The sequence below is a fragment of the Mercurialis annua genome, linkage group LG5 (genome assembly GCF_937616625.2).
Source record: "Mercurialis annua linkage group LG5, ddMerAnnu1.2, whole genome shotgun sequence".
NCBI classification, from domain to species: Eukaryota; Viridiplantae; Streptophyta; class Magnoliopsida; order Malpighiales; family Euphorbiaceae; genus Mercurialis; species Mercurialis annua.
This window is the reverse complement of record NC_065574.1, coordinates 55,223,880-55,242,519: the sequence shown is the minus strand read 5'-3', so window position 1 is coordinate 55,242,519 and position 18,640 is coordinate 55,223,880. Positions and strand designations below refer to the sequence as shown.

The following is an 18,640-nucleotide window of genomic DNA, read 5'->3' as shown; positions in this document are numbered from 1 at the left end:
AGATGAGAGACGATTCGTCTCTCAGATGAGAGACGGCTCAGATCCCGGCGGTGGTTGATAGGTCGCTCCAATGGGTTCGGGCGGTGGTGTTTTGAGCGGTTATTGATGGGTTCCGGCGGTGGTTGATAGGTTCCGGCGGTGGTTGATGAGTTTTTAGTGGTGGTTAATGGAGGTGGGATAATGGTGATGGAGGTAGAAGAAGATGGGGTTTAGATTAATTAGGATTAAAATATTTAATTAAAATTCAGTTAATTAGGGTTAATTAGAGTTAATTATTTGAAATTTAGAATCTCACTCTCCATTTAGGGCGCCACATCAGCATAGGGGTGTTTTTGAAACGGTTTGGCCAAGTTCAGGGTAAAAATGATCCGGTTTCGCTAATTTGAACGTTTTTGATACTTTGCGCCAAGTTCAGGGGGTAAAGTGATCCTTTGTTCATAAAAATTCAAAAGGAAAATAATAATATTAAAGTAAAATTCTTGAATCGAATGATTTATTGATCATGCTATGCATGAAAAAGTTGATAAACAAAAACAAATTGAGAAACAGAAACACAGTCTACTCCCACTTAGTAGAATACAAATGTTAATCAAAGATATGAATAATTGTTTTCCCGGCACAGTCCAAACATTATTATTGTATAATTAGGTTCTAATGAATGGACCAATCAGCAATTTCTTGTTTCTTAAGCAATCTGAAAATATGATACTATCAAGGCAGGTAGCCACCATCATGGCCACCTGCAGCATAACCACCTCCACCACCAGAGCCACCACCGCCGCCGCCACCAACATTGTAGCCACCTGCAGCTCCGCCATGCCCTCCTCCTTCTCCTCCACCTCCACCATATCCTCCTCCATGTGCTCCTCCTGCTGCATAACCTCCTCCTCCACCGCTACCACTCCCACCACCTCCACCATATTCTCCACCAGCAGCACCACCATATCCACCTCCAGCACCACCTCCACTACCACCTCCATGCCCTCCTGCACCATACTCACCAGCACCACCATATCCACCCCCACTGCCACTGCCACCTCCTCCACCTCCTCCATATCCAGCTCCATGTTCACCACCTGCACCATATCCTTCTCCACCACCTTTACCTCCTCCACTTCCATAGCCAGCCCCATGATCACCGCCATAACCACCTCCACCTCCACTTCCGCTTCCACCACCTCCACCACCACCATATCCTACACCATGTTCACCACCATATCCAACCCCGTGATCTCCACCATATCCAGCTCCTTGGCCACCACCACTTCCACCTCCACTTCCATATCCAGCACCATGTTCACCTCCGCCACCATAACCTATTCCACTCCCGCTACCACCACCACCACCACCTCCATATCCACCAACTGCACCACCACCACCGCCACCAGCACCTGCTCCACCCCCACTTCCATACCCTACACCATGCTCCCCTCCAGCACCATAAGCAACTCCACCACCACTACCACTACCACCACCTCCACCACCAGCATGGCCACCACCTGCGCCACCATAGCCTGCACCTTCACCTTGTCCACCACCAGCAGCACCTCCATAATAAGCTCCATCGTAGCCAAAGAGGGCTCTAGAGGCAGAGCAAATGCCCAACCCTAGCAACAGAAAGAAAACAGAACTAACGAGTTTGTGACTAGCCATTGTTATAAGTGACAATGTTGGCTGATTTTAGTAAGCTAGTGAAGGTTGGTATTTATAGGAATTTGAATGGGGTCCGAACCCGCGTTGTTGCCACAGAATAGACGGAAGCACATGCAAAAAGAAGCAATTTATGGTCCAATATACAGTGCGCGCAACCACAAAACAAACCACACTATAGCCTTAGTCTCACTCTAAACCACACTCATTTCTGCTTATTTGCTGTCTTCCATATATCCATATTTGGAGTAAAAGATCTTTAAAGTGTAACCCTAACATTTCCATAGTCATCTTCTCTTACTTACTCCCACTCATTCACTTATTTTATCAAATGCAAGTATTGCACCAATGGTGGTGTCTAAAATTTTCATAATACAATATTGTTCTAAATTTCTAATGTCTAAATTTTGAGTTCTTTCTAGTGTTGCGTTTGGATAAGAGTGGATTTAGATTTGAATTTAAATTTGAGCTAATTTTTTTTATTTTGATTGTAGAATTTATTGGATTTCGACTGAGTTATATCCAAATCAATTGTTACACATGCAAATTTGAGAATTTGAAATAACTCCTACAATATAAATTTCAAATCCCAACTTATGACTTAAAAATTGACCGATTGAACTAGTTTGATCGAAAATCGACTATCATCCGATTCGAAAGGAGAAAAAATTAAAATTTTCAATGATATCAATTTTGTCCGGTCTCATCAAAATTTAAATTTATTCAACTTATTCAGTCGAAAATCGACTATGAGCTGATTTTAAAGGAGAAAAAAGTGAAATTTTCAATAATATCAAGTTTGACCGGTCTTACTAAAATTTAAACCGATTCAACTAATAATTCGGTCGAAAATTGACTACGATCCGATTCGAAAATTTACCAAAATTTTGACCGCTTTTACCAAAATTTAAACTGATTCAACAGATTTGGTTGATTTTTTTTTTATAAAGGTTTAATAAATAAATATCTTTAGTCATTTTTCGATCACAATTAGAAAAGTCAAAAATAATTTTAAATATGTTGTCATGGTTTGTCATTTTAATTCATATAATATGATTGTATACACAATCAGTTTCAAACGGTTTCTAAAAGACCTAATATCCCCAAAAAAACATCCACCTTTTAACCTCTTTTTAAATTCACCCCACGTTAAATTGTATCCAAATACACATCTTTTGATTTCAATTACACCCTCAATTATCAATTTGAACGATTTTATTATTAAAGAGATGAAATCATTCAAAAACACTAAATCTCAGGATATAATCATACCCTTTTCACTCAAATTTTTTTAAATAAGTCTCTCATTTTTAAATTTTAAATTGAGAATTAATTAAAATAAATTTTCATTTAACTATATATAAATAAATTTTTTAAAATATATAATTCCTTTTTTTTAATTAACTTCGACCCTGCTGCAACCTTTTCCGACTCCGCCGCCTTCCGATCCACCGTTCGTCTTTTTCGAGACGAACCCGATCTGATTTCAATCGAACCAGATCTCTTCGTGTCGAGGAAGACAAATCAAATCTGGTTCATCTTCCTTAAGACGAATCCAAATTGGATTTGTCTTGAAGAAGACGAGCAACGGATCGAAGGCTGAGCCGGGTTTGTCCAGAGCTCATGAAAATGCAATTTCATGTATTAGGTATATATGTTCCATTATACATATAGGAATTTCTAATTTTCAGTTATGTTTTGAAAATTTGCTATTCTCTCAATTCCCGAACTGTACGTAGCCCTAATTTAACATCTATAGGATTAATTTCATAAGATTAATGAATATACACCGTCAGTTTATTTTAGAAGTCTCATTTACTTTTACACATAGATTAAAAAATATATTTATTCTTTTATTTTTTTTATGTTCTTTTATGTTTTACCTTTATTAATAATAGTGATTTTTTTATAAAATCTCTTTAAGATAACTAAATAAAGGGTAAAGTAGGATATTCATTTCATTATTCTAAAAATGGAAATGATCCTAAAATAGAATAAATGACTTTTTAAATAGGACAAAGAGAGTATATTGTTATCATTATAATTTATAAATACATCATAAACATTATAATTCTAGTTAATATTTTTTGTTGATGAGAGAACCAATCCCTCAGCTAAACCCTCACCGATACTGATTTTGGTATATCACCGTCCGGACCCGGCTTAATATAGGTGTCTTAACAATTCGTTCACAAAAGCTTCCAACAAGTTAATAATTTTTAACGGGTAATTGATTCTAGGGGTCACTGTACTTTTCAAGAATTGCAAAATGGTGACCGAACTTCAAAACGTAACAAATTGGTTACTAAACTTTCAAATATGTGATTTTGGAAGGTTTTTTAGTGTTTTACGGTCAAATTATACATACGTAGTAATCAAATTTTGATTATTTATAACAAATAATATCTTATATTTCATATATACACACAATCAACAAAAAATCGACTTGAAATAATTTTCTTCGGTAACCAAAAATCCTTCTATCTTAACATAACCAAATAGTATAGTAACTAAAATGTTACGTTTTGAAGTTCGCTCACCATTTTGCAACTTTTTAAAAGTACAGTGACCTCCAAAATCAATTACCCAATTTTTAACATACGAAAAATATAATTTTTTTTTCATTTAATCATCCTATTAAAACATGAACAATTTTCAAGACGACAAAAACATTTCGATACTATCAAGTATGTTGTTAGAACCACATTTCCTATTTTCTTTCCTCACATATTCATTTCCATTTCCTTCACTATACTCACTCAACCCAATTCTTCCTCTCTTCATCCACATCTTCTCTCCAAAGCTCCGATGAGCGAAATACGCCTCCTCTTCAACCAAAACGACGTCGTTTTCATTTCCTTCACAGTATTTCGCCACTCGAATCGGTAGCCTCTCGTAGTGACCAATACTCACACCCTCGAATTCGTCGAGCAACGCGGCTCCTCCATGCGACACGGAGTAAAGCTCCCCCTTGACGCGGTGGCTGGCGGTGGCGCCGGGGAGATTGACGAGGTAAGGGATTCCAAAGGGGCCGATGATAAGAGGATATGATTGGTCGGTGACGTAAATGCCGATGAAGGAGGCGCTGTTCTGGCGGATTAAATTTTGAATACGATTGTAGTTGGGGAAATTTAGTTTGAGGGTGCCGTATGAGAAAATTAAAATTGGGTTTGTTTCATTGGTGGTATCTGCCATGGTTTGGAGAGAAATGGTTGGATAGAAAAGAAGATAGGTTTGCTGAAATCTAGAAATAATAATTGGAAAATGACTAATATTCCATTAAATGTAAAAAAATTTACAAATTTTGTTTTGCTAAGTTTTCAGAATTAGATTTTAAATTTAGTAAATATTTCTTTAAATTTTTTATAATTTTATAAAAGTGGAATATAATTTATACTATATACACCTTTTATTCCATAAATATAAAAAATATTTCTATTATAAATTGTTTTAAAATATATAAAAAATTACATATGTTTTTTTAGGTATAGAATATATAAGTGTCATGTATGAATCCGAACTATAAAACGATATTTTTCCATTTGAGACGGATAGATTTTTGTCTGAGGCTAAATTTTAAACGTCGCATACATGAATATAATTTGAACATATGATCTCAAATCAAAAAAACATCTTACTAACTCATATGCAAGTTAATTGATTATGAGAATATTCAAATTAATTTTTTTTTACGATCACAATTTAAATTTTTTATTTTGATTATTTAATTTTAAAAAAATAAATAAATGACCTTTTTCAGTCAAATTGCATATGTGGCAGGCTGGTAGCTAGATTTTGACACTGCAACCGGATTTTGCAAGTTTTACCATAATTTCATTTTGAAAGGAAGTTTTTAGGACAAATTATGCATACATGATAAGTTTTTTAGTTTAAATGATAAAAAAAATTCAGCTGCCAATTACATATTTTTACTAGAAAAAAACCCATTTTAAAAATGTTAAAATGTAATAAGTAAAAACACATGTGGTTATTAAAATAGAAAAAATAGATGATAGATAAATTTCTTCTCATTCACTCATATTTCTCACATATCTACTTTCATACCAAACGACAATTTATTCCATTATCCTATTAAATACAATGTTATAGTATTTTAAAATATAAAATAGTAGTTATGTAAAAATCTATAGTGATTTTAAGGTCAAAAAATTATATTAATATTATTGTAGTGAAAATTACTTATAACAATGATTAATTCTTATTCTCATGATGTGTCATTTTATTTCTCAAATAGCACCTAAAATTTGATTTAATTACTCAAATATATGATTAATAAAATATAATAATCAGTCAACGTTATAATATCAATGTTCTATTAAGACCATAGATAGTTTGAATATAGCTCTTTATTAAAGTTAATAGTTAATCACATACTTGATAATAGTAGAAAAAAATAATTATTTAAACAATTTATCATGATATAAAACTACAATAAAATGCCTACTTACTAATTATAAAAATGCTAATAGGCTGCAAAATTACCAATCTTTACTTTTTTTTTTCAATAGCATCCCGACCTTAGGTTAATTTTATTCTATTTCTTACTTTTGACTTTTAATAGCATCCCGACCTTGTAAAACGGTCAATTTTATCTTATTTCGTATTTTTAACTTTTAATAGTATTTTAAATCATCAAATTGAACTCTTTTATTGAGGAATTACTTGATTTTTTTAAGTTAAATGACTTGTTTGAATTATTTTCAAGTAAAAAAAGCATACCCTTATATTTAGTTGCTTTGAATATTTTTATCTTTATAGTAATAAAATCATCTAATTTTTTTAATTTAGAGTGCTATTAAAAATTAAAAATATAGAATAGAATAAAATTGGTTGTTTTACAAAATCGGATGCTATTAAACAATAAAAGTTAATAATTTTTCGGTCTATTAGCTTTACAAAAAAAAATGATAAAATACATAGTCAATACCTATTACATATAGCTAACACAATACCCATTCACTTTCAATTTATAAAGTGTAATATTTGGTTCAAAACTAGTGCCAACTTAAGATAATAAAATGATTTCTATCTTGGTACAATAAATATTTTTTTTACAGACATAGGAGAGTTAGAAATAATATTACAAGGCCGAATTCATTTTTACGGTCTTTTACTTTTATTTTTTTTATTTATCTATTCTATTAAATTTTATTATTATCTAATCCATGTATTCAATTTATTTTAAATTTATATATTTTTTTAATGAAAAAGAAACGTGACCGAACTTAAAGAGAAACCAAACAAACAAAAATTTAAAAGTATAATTAAGAACTGATAAACACACACTTAAAGAGTACATAAAACTTTACCCTATTAATTCAAATCTACTTTATCATTTTTTTCATATAATAACAATAACGACAATTGAGCACTCGTGTAGTGATTTTTTCGGAAAAAAGACCTATATATGAAATTAAATCCGTAAAATTATAGGGACCTAATGAATTCAACTTTTTTTAAAAAAAGTACAAAGGACACAAAATAGCTTTGGCCATATTACAAATCTCATTAATATTATTACATCATTTTAAATTTCATCAACACCACGAGTTATAATATTTAACAATAGTCTTTATTTTTCATATAACATTAGATTTTCAAATATTGTTTTTATAATTTTTCATAGTTTTTGTCAAAGTTTGAACCCCTTGAATCTTGAATGTCACTATTAGCCACTAAATCAAGAGATTATCGGTAAATAATATTAAACATGTTTAATAGAATGGTATATTTTAAATATTATACAGATAACATTCTGTTAAGGTCGTGATATCAATTTATCCAGTTTTTCTGTACGAATTAAAAAAAAAAGATAACGACTTTTATTATTTAATAAGAAATTTACAAAAGGATTTCATAAGGATTTATCTAACTATTTTTATCCAATATTTTTGACTTTACTTTAAATGTATAATTTTTTTGACAAAATTAAATGTATAATAATCTTTTAATAAAGAAGGGGCCCACCATTACACATACATCCTCTGTCGAACTCATATAGTGAAAAATGAAATTTCTGCTCTCAAAGTAAATGTCGAAGTATGTTCTTGCATCCCCTCGAGGTGGAATGTATCTTTCAAAACATTGAATATTACAAAAATGGGAATGTCAATAATAATATGTTAATTAATTCCAATTATAGTTCTTTGTGTTGTTTTTCAAATCTATTGGGGCTGAGCAAAAATTAGCCGAAAAATCAAATCAAACCAAACCGAAATTTATTATTTGATTTATCTTTTTGGTGAAAACGGTTTAGTTGGATCTCTGATTTTGAAAATATTGGAGTTCACTTAACAGTTTGGTTTTAGAGGTTGTAAAACCAAAGTAACCGACCGAACCGGACTTTTTCAAAAATATTAATGACTTTTTTGACGTTTTAATGTAAATTTCGGGATTTTTGTTATTTGACCAAAAATTAAAGATTTTTATTGAATTTTTAAAATAAATTCAAATTTGAATCGAAATTTAAAACTAAAACCAAACCAACCAAAATTTCGGTCAAAAAAAAGTTCGGTGTTGGATGAAAATAACTACGGTTCGGACTAAAATTAGGGAAAGTTCGACAACATCGGTTATGGTCGATTTGGAACCGAACGAACGACAATGCTCACCCCCTATCTACATGTGCTAAGATTCCACAGATACACATAAAAATTCAACTGCGTCATTTATTTATTTTGTCAATTCCATATGAGTCTAATCATTGTTCTTGTTTGTTTTATTATCTGTATTTATTTTTTCTGTATTTTTTATGAACAACTATCTCCTAAATCCACTTGTAGATTCTCATTCCAGCAATAAATATTTTTAGTATAATGTTTGGGATTAAGCGTAGGGTTCACGTTATTAGATGTTCATATCTTCATTGAGAATCATATAGTATAATCTTTTGATATAATGACCGAATTCAGTTGACCCTTACCTCTTATTTGGAAACCTATATAAATTATTAAAGTGGTAGAAAAGTAAATATGGATGGAAAATTTTAAATATCTTGAGAGCAAGTATGAGGAAAATGAGAGGGAAGTGAATAAAATTAACAATATGATGTGAAAATCAATTGAAAGTAATAAAATTATAAATATAACTAGAATAAATTTTTGAGCAAATTTCTCAAGGCCGCTATATATATCATTATTCAGACTTGTATCCTTTCTGTTTCAAAAATCAAATAATCTGATCATTCACAATTTATCACCGGTAGCGATTGAGTTCCTCTTTTCATTTTTGGTTGGCTAACTAAGTCAAATAACTTAACTAACAAGACTTCAATTTTAATTTAGTCCTTAAAATTATATTTGCACAAACATCATATTTAAAATTATAAATTTATGAAATTTAATAGTTTTATAAATATAAAAGGTCTTTTTAATTTATTTTCCATCTCATAATGGTGCATAAAAGGTGTGACTGGAAGAGAAAAATTAAAATAGATTTGGCAAAAATGTGTGTATCTTTTACTGATTTTATTATGAATGACATTTTTAATTTTTTATGCCAATCCTAGGGTTGGATTGGTCCTTTATTCATTTGACTATACGCTCATTTTATAGATATTCTGTAAAAATTGTCAATATTACATTAAAAATATTATCTCATCCAAAGTTCATGATCCATGTAGAGTTTAAGATATTTTAGCAAAACTCGTATGATTTAATAATAATACAACTTAAGGCATCTCCAATAAAAATCCTCAAAATAGTGTGAATTTCACTAAAACTATACTGTTACAGTGTTTCATCTCTAACAACTAACTCTATTTTCACTCTAAAAGAATATTATCAGCATATTCTTAAACAATAAAATTTTAAGCATTTTACATTTACACTCATGAACTATTCAATACTTACAAAATGCATTCATATATTTATTTATAATTAAATATATTATTAATTTTAATAATATATTTATTAAATATGTTTATATATATATTTTTAATTATGTTTGCTAATTTTAAAAATATTAATTAAATAATAAAAGACATTAAATATATTTTATTTATCAAAAAAATTATTTAATGTTACATATATAAATTTCCGATTAAATCGAACATTCTTAATTTAGATTATATTGGAACAAAAATTAACAAATATTTAATAATAAAATTTATAATAAAATAGAAAATCAAAAGTAAAATAGAGTTACTCTATTTTCTTCTTTAATAGTACTCTATTTTAAAGTACATTATAATAGAGTCACTATATATATATATATATATATAGAATAAAAAATAAAATACACTATAATAGAATTGGATATAGAATACTTTTTTTTTTTTGAGATGATTTGGATATAGAATACTGTTAAAGAGAATTTGCACATTAAATTGGTAATTTGGTGCTCTGTTAGAGATGACCTTACATATCAGAAATAGTGTGAACTACATCACATTCCGCTCACGGATTAACGTTTCAATCTTTTGTATTGTTGACACTTGCCTAAAATGTTAATGAACTCTTGTTTATAATTAAAGATATTTATGAGGTACTTTTTATTTTAATATCGTATCTTCTAGAATTTTGAAGTCTTAGAATATAATGATCAAATTAAGATTCCTAATTTTTTTTTTAAAATTTGATTTATCTATTTAAATAATTTGTGACTTTATATTATAAATAAATAATCACTTTATCAAATTTATGAACAACAAATTTGAGACTCGTTTCACTCAAATATTGTAACTGAATGATTTTTTTGTTTAAATTAGCTTTCAATAAATTGCATTTGAATTTTCTTGAATTCATGTTCATAAATTAACTTCCTAAATCCCACGGCAATAAAACCCTATTTTCTCAGCCGCCATTGTCAAAAAGAAAAACCAACCTTATTTTTTGCCCTCTTCAAGACCACCGCGGATCAATATTTTGATCGGCGGTGGTCTTATTTTCCTTTATTAATTTTTTATTTACATTTTTATATTTGGCCGTTGTCTTGTTATTTTATATTTTTTATTTTATGGTTGTTTCTATTTCTCCTTTTATAAAGTTTATAATTTTCTTCATGGAAGTTTTTATATTACCCTTTATGGGATTTGATGTTACCTTTGTGAATCTTTTATTGTTGTGCATATTTGAAACGTTTATGATGGATTTTTTGTTTTTAGTTTTTCAATCAGATTCATTCAAAGATATAATCCAGTTGAACAATTCAAGTTGAAACTGTTAGAGTTGCAAATTCTATTTATGATAAAGTGTACTTTGAATTTATGCCCAATTGACGAAATCCAGACCAGTTGCTTGCAAAAGATATTGTAATATTTTATCAACAATTTACAATTTTCGATTTCATATTGCTATCATCGAGAATTTTTATCTCATTAATTCGTGTAAGAGGATTGCAGCTTGTGTATATTTATTTTTCTTTTAATGTATTCGTAAGAAGCAATATGCTTCAATTATAATACCTTTTCTAGTACTACAATAAAGTCCTACATTTCGTCTAAAAAAAATACTTGAATTCAAAAATTTAACTTAATTTCAATTAATTAGCTAGAGGTGATATAATAGATAGCATATTGATAGACGTCACAAAGAAGAAGAAACATTATCAATATTAATAATGAAATAGTATAATCGTTAAGTAGCATTCTGCTAGATTGTGAGTTCAATTTCTCCTGCAAATATTTTTTCTAATAATGAAAATAAAGACTTGGTTGTAAATATAACGAAAATTCATTAATAGTTTTGAAGACATAACCTAACTGCTCTTAAGTCTTGACAAATCGTCACTCGATTTTTGTTATTTAATTGTTACAAGTTAAATTGATGCTAGGCGTGGGATTCTGACTTCTCTTTATAGAGTTTCTCTTTGAAAAAATTCAGTTTTAAAGTTTTGTTTTTTATTAAAGCTTCACTGGAGTTGAAAATGGTTTTCGCCTTTTACTGAAAAATCACCAAATTTTCCTCCCGCATGTTTATATTTTTCTAATTTTTTTAATATTGCTCATTTTTGTAGGTAATAGGACCATGATCAATTGATTCTTTGTGGTGCTCAAATTCTATTTGAGAGAGCTCTTTCGACTAGAAACACCCGTTACTACTTATTATTTCAAGCGGAATTCGATTAGCTGCTTCATAAGACTAAAACTATACACTAAAAATGGATGCTCGAATGGGACAGTGTCTGTTGTGCTGGTGGAAAACTCGACCATAGAAGCTAATTCGCGTGTAAGCGCCCATCTGTTGTATCGTTGACTGATTTCTCAAAAGTATACGGTCAACAAGAAACACGAAATCTCCAACATATATTACAATGTCCATCGAAATGATGCATTGTCATTGACATGCAAACCATTGGAAGGTTTAGACTAAAGTGGATGCGTAGCCTCTATAGGAGGAGAAGCATCCGGCTAACCAAAGTAAAAAGTCTCCGTTTTGGAAGTCTTACCAACTCGCACAAGAGAAAAATCTATGATTTAAGATAAGTTGTAATCGGAGTTCTATCTGAAGTAAGCAGGTCCCGCAGATAAAATGAACATGTTGCCTACCGATGAAGCAGCTTCAGCACTCAGCTCGTTATCAAAATTATATTGAAACTATAACCATACGAAGCTAATGAAGATACAAATTATAATAACGTACATGGTGTTGAAAAATTTTCAAGACTTTGAATTCTAACTTATTATCTACACCGTCAAAATTTCACATATATATTTATTGTTTCGTTTTTTGTAATAGATTGATTTAATTTGGTTGAATATTTTATATGAGCTGATTTATGGGTTAGTATTTCAATTTTAATTTTAATATAACCTAAAACAAATATTAAAACACCACATGTGTAGTGGGTCCAAACTGCTATATCCATCATGAATAGGCAGTTAACACTCAATGATTTAACTCTACCACAAATAAATAAATAATTATAGATCAAAACTCTACAACTTCCAATCATCATATTTTTTTTTTTTGATAATTTGGGGAGGGGGAAGCGCTTGTGAGAGGAATCGAACCCACGACCTAACAGTTTGCTGCTTAGCGCTTATACCATTTGAATTATAGCTCATTGGTTCCAATCATCATATCTTAATTTCATTCATTCACTTCAAAAATATCATACTACTTCATTGCCTCTTTATCCCTTAATTCAATATAAATATCTTTTATATATATAAACATATTTTAAATATAGAAATAAAATAGAGTTATTGATATTCAATTAAAATTTTCAATATGATTTTATTGGAAACAAAATAGTAAGTATACAATTAAAAAAAAGAAAATTTGCTACTTTTGATGAATCAATAAAAAATTTATATCCACGAAAATAAAATTAAATAAACATTGAATTTCTAAGTTGAGCTGTTAATTAAAAAACTATACTGTCATTTTTAAGACTGATCTAATTTGGTAATTTTCAGTAAATAAAATTCAACCTCTATGTAACGGAGATCTTTCGTGTACCATTATTCCTCTGGAAATCGATTGCCGGAAAGCCTTGATCGGACTCGGAAAATACCAGCCTCTTCCCTTCGCCGACTTAGCGGATTCCGACGTTACCGCGACGGACCTTGATTTCCTCATCATACTCCTCCTCCGCTCTTTATTATTATCATTTTCATAACCATTACTCGCCGCCGTCAAATTTGACTCCGCTTCTCTCCGACTACTATTTCCGCTTCTAAACCTTGACCAAAACGAAGACGATGAGACGATATTCCGGCTATCTTTACTATCAACCGACGGCTTTGACCGGAGGAACGGAATTGCGACTGACCTAGACCGACGGAAGGCAGGTTCGCCGTCGATCAGATTTGAAACGCGGCCAACGGTTCCAATTTCAGCGACGAATGAATCGGCGGAGGATTTATGAGCGGTTGTTGTAGTGGCGGAGCAAGAGCAGGGGCGTACTTTAGCACAGTGAGGACAGAGAGACGAGAGCCGCTCACGGAGACATACGTGGCAGATTCCTGTTCGTCGGCGCTTTGAAGGGTGTTTTGGACATTTCCATACGTCTTCTTCATCGATATAATGCGCCATGTATGAGAGGTACTCACCATTTTTTTCTCTCACTGTGAAGTTTATAATAACTAACTTGATAACTCAACTAGAGTTAAGTTTAATTAACCATGGTTAGTTTTTGACTGTCGAATTCAAATGTCAAAACGGCACGTTTTAGTCTTTAGTGAATTGCCCTATTAAAGAGAGTAATTTACGGGAGTTGCCATTGGTTTTAAGAAGATGACGGATTTGTTTGATTAATTTACGGAGTTGCCCAATTGGAAGGGGACTGGTCATGAACCAACAGCTAGCTAGGTGGGTCCATAAATGAAAATTTGGTATTTTTATTTGATTGAATGTGTCAAGGGAATGAGAGATTTTAATGTTGACATCTTTTAATTTTAATTGTTTTGTAAAGAATTTTGAGTTAATAATTATTTTTATTAATAAATTGATTAAATAAATTACTATAGTGTGTTGGTTTCAACTTTTTAATAAAATTTAAGGTTGATTAAATTGACTTTTATTTATAAAAGTGACTAGCATTAGTATTTTTCAATTGTTTCTCTAACTAAGTTTTTCAATAGCATTAGTATTTTTCAATGGCATTATTTAATAAAAGTCTTAATGTCTTAAAAAAATTCAATTGTTTCTCTAACTAAGTTTTTCAATAGCATTAATATTAACATCTTTTGTCTTACAATAATAGTCCGCTTATCATATTAATTATTTATATAATTTTTTATTATCCTCTTATTAATATAGTGATTGATTCACTTTCTTTTTAGGAAAATAACAATAAATAGTAGACTTTAATATAAAACAATTATTTTTAAATGTTGTGATTTATTAGATATGTGCAAGTATTTGAAAAAAAATAGACCATTATTTTCTGGATAGAAGTACATTTTTAGCTTTAATTATGAACAATTATCCAATTTAGTGACTCCTTCATTTAAAAAAAAAATAAATTCTTTTAATTTTTTAAACTCCAACCAAATTTAATTTTTTTTCAAATGAAAAATATTTATTAAAATTAAGATAAATTTGATGAAATTAAATGGTTCATGGTCAATGAAAAATAAAAAAATATTTAACTTTTTAAAAGAAATAAATACTTTGCAAAAATTAATTTTTTTTAAATTAATGGTTTTAAATATTTTTGATTAGAATTGATCGTGTTGCACCCATAAAAATTTGACTTTTTTAAATGATTAAGAGTAAGACAAGAACATGACTAATAACATTGAGAAATAAAATATAGTACTAACTTTTGAATAATTAGGAACAACTCGGAAATTTATTTTAAATTTAGACTTGTTTTTTTTTTTGAAATGAATCTAGACTTATTAATAATTAACCTAAATTATAAATTGATAAACTTTTATTCTTACTATATGAGATTAAATCGTCAGATAAATCGCGTTCAAAACTTCAAATAATTCCTCTTTGATTTATTAGGAATTTAGGAATAAGTTCACACGTGATAATGTGTCATCCCATGTAATCAGGAAAAAAAATTCATATGTTGCTATTTGCTTTTATTAACAAAAGGTCAATTCCAAAGCAAACTCCAATTTAATTTTTCAGAAAAATTTAGCATTGACTGCTATAATAGAAAATATTTAAATATTGATGATAAAATTATGTTTTAGAACTATTGGGTATAAATATTTTTTCTTCTTCTTATGAATTGGGTATAATTGTTATTATAAATATTCTAGATGAATGGAATTTAATTTTAGTCAATCCTTTACCTCACCTTCAAAACTTATCTCTCTAGAAGATTTTTTACAACTTCGGCCATGTTCGGTTCATGAAATGTAATATCATGAAATAGAATAACTATTTTATAAAGAATGAAATAGTCATTTTTTAGTTTTTAAAAGAAATATTTATTCCACAAAATTATGGAATAGCAATTCCATGAAATACCTATTTCATGAACCAAAATAAGGAATTGTTATTTTATACGGAATAGCTATTTCATTCTGCACCTATTCCATAAATCAAACATGGCCTTCGATTTAAAAGCAATGAGACGGTGATTTTCGGTTTCTTATCGAATCATCGCCATCTTTCTATTTGTATTTTTTCGGCATTATAATCCTCTATAGTAAGATTTATTATGCCTTTATGGTTATTTATATCGGGGTTGTTATATTTATATATTTTTTAGATTTGATCAAGAATTTATTGCTTTGGACAATAATCGGTTTTGATTTTTTGAATCCAGTTATTTAAATGTTGTTTGAATTACTCGAGTTTTTTGTGATATTCAAACTTATTTTTTGCAAATAATTGTTGATTTCAACAATTTTTCACGATGAACTAAAACTTTGAGTTACACTTTCTTGAAAAATCAAATTTATATTAACTTTAATTCAATTATTTAATTTACCCTTTTAAAGGTTTACAAGTATCTGAAATAAAGATGAATAGTTTTTCTATTATCACTTATTTAATTGAAGATTAAATATTTCTTATAACATGTAAATTTTTTAATTTATAAAACAATTTTTTAGTACTTAATAATATTTAACTTACCAGAAATAATTTTTATTTTAAGGGTGGAAATAATATTTTTTAGAGAATCTATTATACTTAACAATTCAAATCATTAGCAAAAAGTCACATTCTAATGCAATTTCGAACTGTCATCGAGGCCTTTAAATCTTAGGTTAGGACATAAAGTTTTAATAAATATTTGTTTTTTTAGTCATTTGGCCTTTTATAATAATATAATATAATTATATTATTTTTTATTAAATTAATTATACTCATTATTTATTTATTGATATATTTTATGTCAATTAAGTTTTATTAAAATTTGATTTGAACTTCATTTTTACTTTTAAATTTATCTTTAATAAACAAACACCAACAAAGAAAATTATCTATTTCTATCCTCATTTTCTTCTAAACCGAGCACCTCTTTAGCTCGAGGGCGCAATGAAGTTGGAACCTAGTGATGTTGCATACAATACCATGGTTAATTGTTACTAGCCAGGGGCGAAATTAGAGATTTTAAAATGAGAAAAGATAAATTACTATCTTATAGGGATAAGGGTCATATATGACCCTAATATTTAGACAAAAAATCACCTATACACCCTCATGGGTTGGAAAGTGCAAACAACTCACTAACGTTTTTAAACTGACTCTTTTAAGTGAACATTGTTAGGAATTAGTTTAGGATCATATAAGACCATTTTAGAAAACACATTAGTTGCCTAAAGGAACCATTGAAAAACATTGGTGATCTTTTTGCACCTTTAAGAAGCATGAGGGTATAGGTGATCATTAAGGGCAAAAATGATTCTTTTTTTAATTTTTTTTATATATAGAGTAGAATGAAGGAGCAAATAATTTATTTTGGAGGGGACTACAATTCAAAATCTATATAGTGTCATTTGTGGATTAACTCACAACTCACATAAGAAAGTTTTAGATTAACTCACAAATCACATAAATTATCAAACTTTTATGAGTTCTCAAGATATAAGAAAAATGATTTAGATCATCCAGAAATGTAAGCTATATAAAGATAATAAAAAGAAAAGATTGTATAATACGTATGGACAGGTTCTGTAAGTATACAACCTTCTGCTTGATGCATTTTCAAGATATTTTAGATCATCCAGAATGTTTTAGCAGCGCTAATTTTTGAATTTATTATGAATTTGTTATGTCATGATGTTTTGGACAAAAGTACCAAAAAAGAACAATAAAACTATATTAAACTAATTTATTTTTTTTGATAATTTATATTAAACTAAATTAATATAGAGGTTAAGAAATCAAAAAAGATTAATATGAATTACTCTTAAATTAACTATTCGTGAGGATTGAAAACAAACAAAAAACACTACGCTTTCAATAGTGTTTTTGATAAATTTGTATATACTTAATATTAAGCTAGAGCTAGCTATATATTGGAAGGTGACCTCGAATTAAAAGTTTTTGGAATATCGCAAGACTAAAGACTTAGTCTTGTGACGACCAGCCGTGAAGTCTTGCATAAATGGCAAGCAAACTTTGGTATGTAAGCGAGACTTTGTTTCTCTGCTTACTCTTCTCATGATCCATCCAGGACTTCGGAACCTCTACCTCTACCTCTACCTTAACCTCTACCATCTGCTTTGGCTTCTCCGGAACCCATCTCTCCGCGAATTTGTCCTTGCTTCAAGAATTGATGAAATTTCAGTTGAACTATATTGATAGTAATGTACTTTGCATCAACCTTTTTCTTGCTTAGGAATAAGAATTTTACATTCCTATTCGCCTTCTAGATGATAATTCTTAATATAACACAACAATTATTGGCGCTATGTATACAAAAATTGTGATATTTGCAATAATCTTCCCAACATGGTATCAGATGATATCCTTCTGCCGAAATGATTTGTCTATCTTTAAGTAATGCAGCAAAGATCCCATCAACCTCAATATTCTTTTTGAACAGCCGTTGATTTGTTTTTCTTTACGAACCCCAGTTTCTGTAGGCCAACCATTATTGTGGCGTTTTGCCAAGAAATTTGCCCATATTGACTTCCTCATCAAGTAGTCTTCCTTACTGTCCTCCGCCACAAATGCGATGTCTAGCTACTCGAGATTGACTCAAAAACTCAAGTTAATTATCAAGTGGAGCTTAAGTTTCAAAATACTCATTTCAATACGCTCGCAAGTCTGATCGAGCTTTATTTAATTCACTTTTTTGATCCTTTATAACCATATATATATTTATAATAATATTTTTATTTATATATTAAAATTTAATTTTTAAATATTTATACATTGGAATCAAGTCGAGCTTATTTAAGTATTGCTCCTAAAATAAAATCCGGCCGAGTTCGAGTCGAATCAAGTTTCAAGCTTTAGATTTTAATATCAAATCAAGCTCGAACTAGGCAATGTTTCGATTCATTCAATTACACTTCAGCCGAAATGCTCAAGACATTGGTGGTACTACCCGATGTATCTACATAATTCAAAACCCACACAATGTATTACACGGGACAACAACAGGA

The 18,640-nt window shown here is 29.7% G+C and overlaps 3 protein-coding genes across 3 annotated transcripts; all 3 read right to left on the bottom strand.

Moving 5' to 3' along the window:
- Positions 1-476: 476 nt before the first annotated feature.
- On the bottom strand, positions 477-1,688 carry LOC126682597 (glycine-rich cell wall structural protein 1.8). The gene has a single exon (XM_050378322.2). The coding sequence runs from the start codon at positions 1,651-1,653 to the stop codon at positions 712-714; it is 942 nt and encodes a 313-aa protein (XP_050234279.1). The 5' UTR covers positions 1,654-1,688; the 3' UTR covers positions 477-711.
- A 2,550-nt stretch (positions 1,689-4,238) lies between these two features.
- On the bottom strand, positions 4,239-4,939 carry LOC126680230 (putative gamma-glutamylcyclotransferase At3g02910). Its single transcript, XM_050375306.2, has one exon. It carries the CDS (start codon positions 4,843-4,845, stop codon positions 4,306-4,308), a length of 540 nt encoding a protein of 179 aa, XP_050231263.1. The 5' UTR covers positions 4,846-4,939; the 3' UTR covers positions 4,239-4,305.
- Positions 4,940-12,823: 7,884 nt separating this feature from the next.
- LOC126680066 (uncharacterized) lies at positions 12,824-13,677 on the bottom strand. Its single transcript, XM_050375107.2, has one exon. The coding sequence runs from the start codon at positions 13,647-13,649 to the stop codon at positions 13,041-13,043; it is 609 nt and encodes a 202-aa protein (XP_050231064.1). The 5' UTR covers positions 13,650-13,677; the 3' UTR covers positions 12,824-13,040.
- Between the last annotated feature and the right edge of the window lie 4,963 nt (positions 13,678-18,640).